Consider the following 12,532-nt stretch of genomic DNA (forward strand, 5'->3'; position numbering starts at 1 on the left):
TTAAAGATTCTAATCCCTCCCAGCATGCCCAAAGCAGGGGAATTCCTGCCTGGCAATCGTCTATTGGTCGAAATACAAAAGGGGATGTTACATTTTAAACTGATTAGCTTTAGAAAGGCCCCAAAACCAGTAATGGTCTGGCTTCCCTTTTTTGGCTGTCTTAGGGAAGAGGGGCCATCTGGGCTGGTTTCCTAGCAACTCTATCTCTAGTGGGCAGGAAAAGAATGGAGTAAGGTTGGCTCCTTCCCACAGATGGATGGACATGTCTCCACCTGTTTGGCCTTTGTTCATGCTTATGCTTTAAACTTTAATTCAGTAACCCAAAAAACTAACTTTTAATTCTTTGGTCTCTCCCTTCTTCCAATGGGGCAGTCACAGCAAGCAGTAAATATCTTAAAAGAGATTTATTGAAGGAATGAATCCAGGACAGGAGGGACAAATCCCGGAGTGGTTGTGTCTGCTCCTGGGAGAAGGCAGCAGGGAACTGGGGGAAACACAGCCTTTATATAAGAATTCTTAGGGAGCAGTGCTTTGTAGGGCAGGGATTTCCAGAGTGTGGATTGATGGGATTCAAGTCCTAAGATTGAGGGAGCTCAGGGATTGGTGAGCTTTAGTGGGAAGCTCAGGGATTGGTCAGTTTTCCTGCTCAGGGATTGGTGGGTTTTTGTCCAAACTTTCACCCCAAATTTGCATAATTTGGAATGAGTCCTACTGAGGGACTAGAGATGACAGTTACAGAGGTCTGGGAGAGGGAAGCTGGGCTGCTGGAGCTTTCTCAGGCAGAGGTCAGGCCACTTTTCTGCCTTGAGAGGTTGGTTATAAAGTCCACAAAGAGTCCACTGTGAAGGCAGTAGGCTGAAACAGGAAAGGCTGTTGTCATCATGGACAGCTCCCATGGTGGCAGCACTAGGTATTCTGAAGCTGGAAAGGTATCTGGTTTCCAAAGCAGTTGGCTGAGGCAGGAATAGTCACCACAGACAGCTCCCTCTGTGATGTTGGGGGCTGGGGCCATTTTGTCTCCTGCCTCCATAGCCCTACAGCAGGAAGGAGATGCTGACTGCCGTCGGGCAGGAAGGAGAACTGACCGCAAGCCACTTGAGCCCAGTGCACAATTTTATTTAATTGACCTCTAAACATACCTCTTAGGGGGTGTTCGAATTCCCTGCTGAGGAGGTAACAGTGGATCACCATGGCTTGTGGGGTGTCAGGACAGCCTGGGATGGCAGGCCGCCTCAGCTTGGTGAACCGCTCCACATCGTGGGGCAGGGTGGGACGAGTTGGGAATGCCTAGGCCAGGGCCATCTGCTACAGTAGGCTTGGAGCGGCAGGTTGCCTCAGCTGCAGCCTTACAGTGTTGGTGCATGTCTATAATCCCAGCACTCAGGAAGGTAGAGACAGACAGATATTTGTGAGTTCAAGGCCAGCTTGGTCTACAAAGCAAGTCCAGGACAGCCAAGGCAACACAGAGAAACCCTGTCTTGAAAAAAGAAGAAGAAAAAATACACAGGCCACACCTACACCATTTGATACAACACGTGTGGGTGTAAGTCATCCCAGCATAAATGTGTGTGTGGAGAGTGAGGGTGTGTAGGAGTACCTCTGATGTCTTGCTCGTCACTTTCTACCCAATCCCTCCAAACAAAGTCCCTTACTGAACCAGAAGCTCCCGTCCGTGTACTCTCCTTATCATGTGGCATGCCTTACTTGACATGCCTTCTGTTAACTAGTACTGTCTACATTCCCCTTCCCTGAACCAGGGTAGAGCTTTGTCACTTCAACCAGTTGAACACAGTGGAAGTGACGTGTGAGTTCTGAGGCTAGAACTCTGAAATTCTAAGTATTTTCATCTTGTTCTTCTGGGATGTTCACATGGATCCAAGATGTCATGCTGTTACAAAACCTGCAGAACACTGCAGAGAGAACCACATGGAGAGAACACACAGGTATTTTTGCCTGCTCTTCAGCTTAGGTCCTTGCTAACCGTCAGCATCCACAAGACTTATAAAATAAAGGTAACACTCTCCAGACACAGAGAAGAGGAAAGCAACCTACGTCCTCTGTAATCCTGACTCACAAAATTTGTTTAAAAGATGGAATGTAGAGGCAAAAATCAGCAACAAAACAACCTTGCCCTAAACCTGTTTGTTGAATTGCTACGTTTTTTTTCTGGCCACCAGATGGAGATGTTTGGAATGTTTAGTGGAACAGAACCACAGGACTGTGCCCCTGGAAGCACCCCCCTTGACTTTAAATCTTACTATTTGCTGTGATCATCATTGGTGAATTGAGTCTCCATTTGCATACAAAAGCTTGCAGACTTCAGGCAAATTAGAAGCTTCTTCCCAGTGATCTGGTGAAGGAGAAGATCCCGAAAAAATAAAATAAAAAACAAAATGGAATAGATTTTGTTCCTATGACAGAAAGATCTTGCGAATGCCAGAAACACATGAATACGGTGAAAGTGTTACTGGGGAGTGTAGGCTCCATTTTATGATTCCTTAGTTTGGTTGATAAAAGAATTAGAAGAAAACAAAACTCAGAAGGAATCTCAAAGAACATTTCATTACAATTTGAGGCAAGCAGGGCAGGCAATCTGTAAATCTTGGCAGCTGCTTTGAAGAGAGCTTGAGAGCAGGAAGGGAATGGGAAGGGTGAAAGCAGGTGGGGTAATAGCTTTCTGAGTTGGGCAAGCAGCTCTAGAAAAGAGGAATGCTCTTCAGACAAAACAGAAAGCCCAGACTGTCAACGCAAGTGTGCCTAGGGTTTTTGGTTTATATCCAAAAATTATACAGAAAGGGAGAAAAGTAAAGTTATACTTTTTCTGCTAAGACTAAGAAAAGTGATCAGGATTATGAATGAAGGTGTGAAGCAACTGATGACCAACTTCATTGCTTAGCATGCCTTCAGAGGGATCAGATTTCTTTTTCTTTTTTTCTTTTCCCATTTTAAGCATAAGATTTTAATGTTCTCCTTTGAGGCACACAAAGTCACCTTTGACAATGCCCCAAAGGTTTGTCTGGCACTTTGGTATGATATGGTCCAATATTGTGTTGGCTTAGGATACAAAAAGGTACATAAAGTTGAGGCTTAGACCCCCCCCCCCAGGCTGGAGTTGGACAAAGGGTGAACAAGGAGTGGTTTGGGGAGATGGGAAGGGTGTGGGCTTGAGTTCTTGTTGACAGAGGTTGTTGGTCATAAGTGGACGACCCTGAAGTGCAAAGAGTAGTTCAAACCCTCAGGCCGGGTAGCAGCTGCCATGGTGACCTCCGTCTGCCCAGTTCAACAGTTTGCTGCTCTGAAACTACAACTGGATCTCCCTCTGGGCCCCCTCCACAGAATCACTAGCTGAGATATACTTCTGTTTTAATATCAGAGAAACTTCTGAATTATTGTTTTTATTAATTATTTTATTTATTATTATCATTTATTTATTATTACCATATTACTTGGTAAAATGGGATGTTATGCCCATTTTGATTTAAACTTTATTACACATGCCCTAGGAATTAACAACACTTTTTATAATAATAATAATAACAATAATAATGCATTCATAGTCTTTTGAAATAAAAAAAATTGTTTGAGAATAAAATGTACTTTGACATATGTATTAATCTTTACAATGAAAGTAATATTATGCATTCCTTTCAACTCTGCTTAAAGAAAGAGGCTGTAGGGTGTCTTAATAATTCATTATACGGAATAAGCATGAATATTTGCATTTTATGGGTCACAGGCCCTTTAAGTGGTAAATATGGCTGGTTTGATTCCACTTCTACTTTGTGTATTTGAATTTACTGTAATTTTCCACTGACTCCAATTATGCTTACCTTTGCTGAATTTTTGATAAATCAAATTTTAAGGCGTTTTTATTATTTATATTTGTAAATGGAGCTAAGAATTTCAGGTCAGTCTTATGTCTACTTTTTGTCACAAGAGGCCAGTAGGTCTCCCCTCAGACTCCACCTTCATCTCCCCACCAAAGGCACATTGGAGGTAGTCATCTACTGATGTTTCGCTCTACACCAATAGCTCTCAACATTACCAGTGCTGCAGACCTTTAATAGAGCTCCTCATGTTGTGTTGGACCCCCAATCATAAAATTATTTTGTTGCTACTTCATAACTGTGATTTTGTCCCAGTTATGAATCATAATGTAAATATCTGGTGTGCATGATATTTGATATGCGACCGCCAAAGGGGTCTCTATTCATACATTGAGAACCATTGCTCTAGACTATGTCACCCAAAATGCACGTTGAAGCTCTTAATACTTTGGAGTGTGATTGTTTTTGGAAATTGAGCCCTTAAAACTGGACACTAGATTAAAATAAATCCTAAGGGTAGATCATAACTCAGGATGCCTAGTGTCCTTATAAGATGGTCTCAGCAAAGAGGCTGCTGGATGAAGCTGTGAGGGTAAGGCCTATATCACAAGAAAGACTTCAGGATACGGGAGAGGAGAGGTCTTTGAGGTGTCCACTAATGAAAGGTCCAGACAGAGCAAACTTGCCAAAAAGAGATGCTGTGTGTACTCTGCTTGGCAGAGCTGGTAGGGTGCTGCAGCCTGTAAGTCATTCCAATAAATTCCATATATGTGTGTGTGTCCATATAAACGTTCATGTATATGTAAATTTTCATATATGAAAGTAACATCTTTAGTTGTGGAATGAAAATTGAGTTTTGTGAGGATAGAAGTGATCTTGATCTTCTGGTATGATACTTCAAACAAGTTAATAAACAATCTCTTTATCATAGTCTAGGCATTCAGAACTAGATAAGTCATTACAAAAGAATGCTTTTCTCACCATTGTTTTAAGTTATTGAAATACATGTGTTTCAGCCTGCATGATCCACTTGCCACTCTTTTCCCTCAAGGTACTAGCTATATGGCAAATTGAATGGAGCATTTGTAGCCCTAGAGAAGAGAGCTCTATGGTATTTTCTTCTGTGACAGTGGATGGGTGTGACCAATACACCATCTGTTCTCCCTTCATCCTTCTGAACAAAACTTCTGGCTTAAAGTACAGCCAGGGCTTACTGATAACTATTAGCATCTCACACTGTCTTGCAACTTGTTATGTCATGACTAACTACAGGGCAGTGAGTATGTGTTGGAAGACCCTGCTATTTAAGGTTAAAGTCCTACCATGTCCAGACAACTCTCCTGAGCCTGGCTCTGAAAGGAGGACTTCCTTTCTCAGCAGGGGGCTTCTTTCCCTCTGCTTGAATTTATCCGAAGAGTATCTCTAAGCCCAACCTCCACCCCTGAGGGAAGTCATGTAGCCTATGGCAAAATGCAGGTTCATTTTCTTTCTTTCTAAGAACTTGCTGGACAAATATCTGAAATTCCTGGTGTGTAAATAAAGCATTCCTGGCACTGTAAGCCCCAGCGAATGCATCTTCCCTGGGGACCCTCCACCTACTCCCCAAGATCTATATAGCCTTTGTTCACCCAAAATCATGCTGCGATGTCTCCCTGAAGCTGGCCCCAGGAAGTTAGTCCATCATAGTCATGGCCCTCCAAACCCTACAAGCCCCCCCCCCCTTGCCTCTGCTCCCTTTTTTCTTTTTCCTTATAGACTGGTAGCCAATCATGGTGGTAGTACAGGTATGGAAAGAGGGATCTAAGCTGCTGGGTTCAAACTGATTTCTTAAATATAAAATAACATCTCCTTTGTGCTTTTTCTACCCTCCCACCAGATGACATGTGATTGCTAGACCCTCCCCCACCAAAGGGGAGGAAGGCTAACAACATCTGGGTAGAAGGACAAGAATGTAGAAGGAATATGGGGTAATGACTAGGACCACAGGGGAGCTTTGGGATGCTTATTTACAGAGTTGTTACAGTGAAAAGGAATGAATTGTTCTGTTTTAACTATATCATTTTTAGACCTTGATTTTAGTGGTTGATAACTACAATGTGTAAACAAAAAAAAAAAAAACCCTTTAGGTTTATATGGTGTCAAATGTGTAATATAGACAAGACAAGAAACATACTTTTAAAGATATTTAATGATTTGTCTTTCAAATCAGTACAAAAATTTAAATACAAAATTGATTTACCTTTAAGTCTCAAATCTATTCATGGAAACTCAAACAAGTTACCAGTCTTTTCATCATTCTTTGTTTCTGTAAAATACTTGAGGACAATTATCCTCTACAGACATTCTCTTTCCCTGTGGGATGTCATACTGCTTTAAAACTCTCTGTTTAAATAGAACAATGCCATTTGGTCTATTTCACATGGAAAAGCTCTAGTTAACTTTGAATTAAATAGGGATCATAGTACTGTTTCTAGACTGTAGAACATATAGTTGTTTCATCTGCTTTCACACTAATGTGTTAACATGATGTACAACACTCAAAAGGGAAACACAGGTACATAGATAATTATTTAAAACTCTTCTTTAAATTAAATGGAGTATCATTTAGCTCTGATATTAGCACCATGGTAGAATATACAGTATCCGGCATAGATTTTGCTCCTCCTCCATGTAAAAGTTTAGAAGCATATGCCTGATAATACACACACACACACACACACACACACACACACACACACGCACATGCACGCATACACACACAGAGGCAATTGAGTAACAACCAATAAATAAGTTGGAAGATATCTCAAAAAGTGAAATTTGGTTTAACTTAGATAATTTCTTTCTTCATGGAAACTAAAATACCATACATGCACAGATAAAAGCAACTTTACAACCCATCTGGCCTGACTGTCCTCCAGATCATTTCAATGTAGCCATTTAGCAGAAAGAGTCCAGGAACCCATATGACTTTTATAGTGACCAGCTACAAGCCAGTGTCCTCAGGAACAACCCCAAGGAGAGCTGTCCACAGAAATGCTGATTACTTTGCAGGTAAAGGCTAGGTAGGACATCTTTTGGATGAGAAAGTGCTTTGAATAATTAACAATGAATGAGAAACCTTGTGCTAATAAACACGTTTGTCTTAAAATGCAAGAAGAAATGGTGCCTGTGCATCATAAAGGGAAAAGACAAATATTAAGCCAGCACAAGAAAAATTGTGGTGGTAAAAATAATTCAGATTTGAAATAGACCATGTTGTATACTGTATTTATTTGTATATTTTCCAATCTATGTCTATCTCTTCAACTCCTGACTTTTAATTTTTGAGGAAAGTAGATTAGATCTTATCCCGGTAGTCCCACATTAGTTCCCTAAGCAACTAGTAGCAAATGAACAGTAAACTTCCAACTGTTTGTGCTTTGAGCAGTGCCCAAAGAACCTAGTATGTGCCCTAGTGAGAATATAAAAAAAAAAAAAATTCTCCTTTCAAACATGTTCTGGCTGTGGCACTGAGTGTGCGGTGACATTCTAGGCATGGGGTGCCATTGCTTTATGACATTCCAGCTATCTCCTCCACAGGCTGATGTTAAAGAAACAGTTATCGTCCTACAATTTTAGTTCCTATGCTGGACACAACACACCTGCTTTTAAATATCAAACCTTATAATTACTCTTTTAAAATATAATTTTTTTTCTAAGTAATTCTGAATGCTTTTTCCCAAATTAAAAAAAAATGGCTTGGATTTTGGCAAGTGACTTTGGACCCTCAGATGACATATCTATAAAATTCATAGTTCATGGGGAAAAAAATCAGAGCCACTAAAACATGCAGACAAGTTGAAATCTTACTACAGTTGGCTGTGTGGGCAAATTAGGGTGTTTTTTTATGTGTGTAAATCAACCTATAATTGCTATTAATAATAAATGTTCACAAAGTGGTAAAGTTATTTGAGGGAAGGCTTTTAAATTTTTTGTTTATACTGATTAGGCCATATTATAAATTACATGGATGGATGGAAGAAGAAGAAGAGGAGGAGGAGGAGGAGGAGAAAATAAAGTTACAGAAAAGTGCCAAACTGAAACCTTTTAGATGTGTTAATACAGCAATGTCTCTGGGCTAAATTATGAATTCCTGTGGGCTCTGCCCTGTGTCACATACCAGCATCTCACCCAGTGCTCAGCAAAGAGAGTGCTGAGCAAATACACAATGGGCCATTGATACACCTGCACTTTTGGGGAGACCACACACACACACAATTCTGACTAGGTAGTCCCGCAGCTAAACGCACAGCCTCTAACATGGAGAAATATCTTTGGACTAGAGATTACCATGGTTTCTGCACTACAGAACAACCCTCCGACATCCCACAGCAAAACCTCTGAACAAGTAGGAAATTATGCAAATAAATACAGTATGTGACTGTCACCACTAACCTCTCCAGGCATATTCAAAATACTTTTTAAAAGAGAGCACAAGGAATGGATGACTTTCATTAGCTATGATATTCCAGACTATCATATTTTGACTGATTTGAGTAAGCAGGTTATGAAATCATATAACATGCAATAGCTAATATGAGTCCAGTGGGTACAAGACAAGTGTCAGTACTTGATCCATCAACCTGTCCCATCATTCTGTTACAACCTGCTGTGCACAGTATTAAACATGCATCTTAGTTTTTTTTTTTTTATTTGTACATGATGGTCCAAACTTTCACTTAAATATAACTTCCCAACTCTATAAATGTTTTGAAGCATTATTTTCAATTGGAATTTTTTTTTTTTGGTGTCTCATTTTCTTTTTCTTCTAGTAAATCTCTCTTTTTCTTTATTTTTACTTTTTTTACATGGGATACAATAAATACCCTGAAAAGGAGGAGTGGACGTACTGCCCGGCGTACAGTCCGGCAGCCTGTTCCGAAGGCATTTGGAGGAACACCCGGTCTCCGGGCCGGAGCAGCAGCACGGCACTTCCAGACGCCTGGTCCAGAAAGCCCTTCTTATACTCGTCATACGTGTACATCATGGGCTCGTTGTTCTTGAAGAGAGCAACCCACACGTTGCCTCCCTTGCAGTGAACGTGGTAAGCAAAGTAGTAGACCCCCGGAACTTCGCAGGTGAAGACGCCGGTCTGCGGGTTGTAGTTCTGCCTGCCGTTGTAGAGCAGCTTGTCGAACTTCACCGGGGCCCCCACCGGCGGGAAGGGAGCGGTCAGCTCGGCCGTGAACGCGGGCATCTCATAGGCTGCCCCTCCGTTCTTGCCCTTCTTGCCCGCATAGGCGTGTGGAGGTTTCACTCCATCAATTCCGAGTCCCATATCCGGTAGATACTCTCCCTGGGGTGGCGGCGTAGGCGGCATCACAGCTGGGGGGCCTGGGGGCCCTGGAGGGCCTGGGGGCCCGGGAAGGCCAGGCTGGCCTTGTGGCCCAAGAGCACCAGGTTTCCCCGGGGGACCGTGAAGTCCTGCTGCTCCTGGCTTCCCTACGCCAGGGAACCCAGGGGGCCCTGGGAGGCCTGGTTCTCCTTTGGGGCCTGGAATCCCAGGTGGTCCAATAGGGCCACTCGGTCCTGCAATCCCTGGAATCCCTGGGGGCCCCTGTAGCCCCTGATCCCCGGGGATGCCTGGTTCTCCCTTGGGTCCAAGCAGTCCCGGCACACCAGGAAGCCCTGGCAACCCCTTGTGACCAGCTTCTCCCTTGGGTCCTATAGGACCGGGCAAACCCCTCATGCCAGGGGGACCCACTTCACCAAGAAAACCTGGCTTCCCGGGGAAGCCTTGGAGGCCTGGCTCACCCTTGGGACCTGGCGGACCCTGTGGCCCTACAATCCCACCTTCTCCTTTGGGTCCAGGGAAACCAATAGCACCCGGAGGGCCCATGGGACCTGGGATTCCGGGTAGGCCTGGCTCTCCCGGGGGACCCCCCATTCCAGGAGCACCTACTGGTCCCTTTTCCCCTCTTGGCCCAAGAGCCCCAGGAACACCACCAATACCCCGGTCCCCTTTGGGTCCTGGGAAGCCTGGCTTTCCGACCCCCGGGAGACCTGGGGGTCCAGGCAACCCCGGCAGTCCTTGTTCCCCTTTACCACCTGGAAATCCTGGTTGGCCAGGGATCCCATCCTGGCCCGGCTTTCCAACTCCAGGCAAACCAGGAGGCCCTTGAACTCCTGGTACACCAATAAGGCCTTGTGGTCCAGGTTCCCCTGGAGGCCCTGGCTTCCCCAGGGGGCCCTGGGGTCCAGGGAAGCCCGTCACTCCTGGTTTTCCTACTCCCGGTAGCCCAACTGGGCCAGGAGGGCCATGCATACCTGGAGGACCCTTCAGACCTGGCAAGCCAGGCATCCCGAAGCCCTTCTCTCCTTTGGGACCCTGAAGGCCGGGAGGTCCTGGTGGTCCTTTGGGCCCTCTCTCACCTTTTGCTCCTGGTTGCCCTGGTAGCCCTGGCCCACCCGGTTTCCCGATGCCAGGAAGTCCATGAGGTCCTGGAGGTCCTTGTGGCCCTGGGATACCCATAGGCCCGATTTCCCCTTTGGGTCCAATTTCGCCTTTTGCCCCTGGCATTCCCATGGCTCCTGGCTTCCCAGGCATTCCAGGCATACCGGGCTTTCCAATTCCTGGATATCCCTGGGGCCCTGGTTTTCCTTTGATTCCAGGCATTCCGTGACCCGGCAAACCTGGCGGTCCAGGTGGTCCTCTTGGTCCAGGTTCTCCACGGGGACCTTGTTCTCCTCGCAAACTGGCTAAGGGTATTTCTCCTGGAAAAGTGGAGAAAGGGGCAGGGAGATCGGTTATCTCTCTTAGTAGCAGGCATTTAATTTTGACACATTTGCCTTATAGGTATCAAGTGGGAAGCCAGCGAGAGTATGTTCACCTTCCCGAGCCTTCCCCTGTGCGGCACCAGTATTTCAAGGAAAACCAAGCTGTCAGTTTCTGTGATGTATCTGAGCTGTTTTGAAAACTCTTACATGCAGCTGCTTATGTTAACACTGGTATAAAAGCTGAAAAAATAATTAAACATAGATTTCCCAAGTGCAAAAGTTGAAGGTACTATCGTGTGTTCATTGTATAAAATTTGGGAAATTTGAACCTGTATAACAACAAAAAGAGCATTGCCATTGGGCCCACTTAGCAGAGACAACCACGGGACGTGGTATTTTCATCCCGTTTGTTTCATGGCTGCAAGTGTGTATTTTAGAGAATGTAGTACTCAGATATTTTTTTTAATTTTTTTGAACATTTTTCTACTTAAAGTTATATTGTACATTATATTTTTCCATGATCTTCTAATTAATTTAAAGATTTCACTATAAATTGACAAATTACATGGTGTATGTTTCTGGGTTTCAAAGTGATGGTATAATTTATTAATAAAATGTGGACTAATTAAAAGAAGCTAATCACCATTTCTGTCACCTTACCTATTTTTGTGGGGACATCGTTTGAAGCTGTTCTTAGTTTTAAATGTGGTAATAGGTATAAAAATAAATAAAAGCAAAGGCAAAACCGTGTTCTTGCTGCCTCCTTGAGCTTTGCAGTCGTCGCCTCCATCCACCCTTCTCCTCAATTTCGTCTGCCCCTTAGCTTCTGCGGTACGAATGACCGACAAACACTCTATTCTCTTCTTCTGCACACTGTTATAAAGCTGCGTGCCAAGAAGGTCCATGGTGTCTGTCTTTCTGGGCCTGGATGGCTTGCTATATTTTGAATTTAGTAGTGTAGGGCTAAATTATGTTTCCTTGTGTGCTGAAATATGGGTGATGAAAATCATTTTCCCTTGGATCCATGAAAAAGGAAAGTTTTTTTTTTTTAATTTTGTATGTGGTTTGATAATATCTCTTTTCACCTGTCTCCTAAACCCAGTGAATTTGCTTAGTGTCTCTGATATGCTATAACATTTCTTAAGCCTCAAATATAAATGTTTAAATAATCACCTTTCTTGGAAACTTGAGTTTGACCAAGGGAAGTGAATAAGACCCCTTATAGTGCACTGCATGCAGTTGAGACAAGTGAAGAAGCTTGGTTTAGGGGTAGGAAGATTTGCTGATCTTTCTGGCCTAGGTATGAGGTTTTGACTGGGTGACTTCAGCTAGGGGCATCCCTGCTTTTCTGTTACTATAGCCAGAATAATACAGTTACACACCATAACCAGGGAATGGATAGGAAAGCTGTCATAACTGTTAATGAAATACAAAGCCTATGTGAGAGTATGCTGTGCTTTGCACTTTAGCAATTCTCTATGTCCTGTGCTACTGGAACAGTGGAGTGTGTGTGGGGTGCATGAGGAAGCAGATATGTGGTTCCGAATTCTTCTTTCAACTATCAGCAGCATTTTTGTCCTATCATTGTGCTATGCAGAACTATGCTATGCCAGGGAGCAAGAGAGAACCCTACAAATCTTATTCTTCCAGGATAGGAGTATTCATCTGATTACATGATGCACCAGAAGCCAGGCAGGCCATGTAAGCAAGCAAGGAAGGAAGGAAGGAAGGAAGGAAGGAAGGAAGGAAGGAAGGGAAAAAGACCTATATTGTTTCCTAAATGGCATGCCAGTTCCTGCAGAGTATATTTACATTAACACACACAGCAAAGAGTAGTCAGGGGAGAATCTGAGAAAGCATCCTAGTTATTATTTTTTAAGTTTTGGTACCATATGCTACTGTGGAGCACAGGGTATCTCCACACTTGTGATCCTTTTGCCTCAATCTCC

General features: G+C 43.6%; 1 protein-coding gene across 4 annotated transcripts in view; it reads right to left on the reverse strand.

Moving 5' to 3' along the window:
* Positions 1–5,997: 5,997 nt before the first annotated feature.
* Positions 5,998–12,532, reverse strand: part of Col8a1 (collagen type VIII alpha 1 chain) — a 139,083-nt gene continuing 132,548 nt past the window's right edge. For all 4 annotated transcript variants that reach the window (XM_060370587.1, XM_060370588.1, XM_021651526.2 and 1 more), the window contains one exon: positions 5,998–10,580. In XM_060370587.1, coding sequence (XP_060226570.1) covers positions 8,671–10,580 — 1,910 coding nt within the window. In that variant the 3' untranslated portion in view covers positions 5,998–8,670. The remainder of the gene's footprint in view (positions 10,581–12,532) is intronic.

Source organism: Meriones unguiculatus, chromosome 17, assembly GCF_030254825.1.
Source record: "Meriones unguiculatus strain TT.TT164.6M chromosome 17, Bangor_MerUng_6.1, whole genome shotgun sequence".
NCBI classification, from domain to species: Eukaryota; Metazoa; Chordata; class Mammalia; order Rodentia; family Muridae; genus Meriones; species Meriones unguiculatus.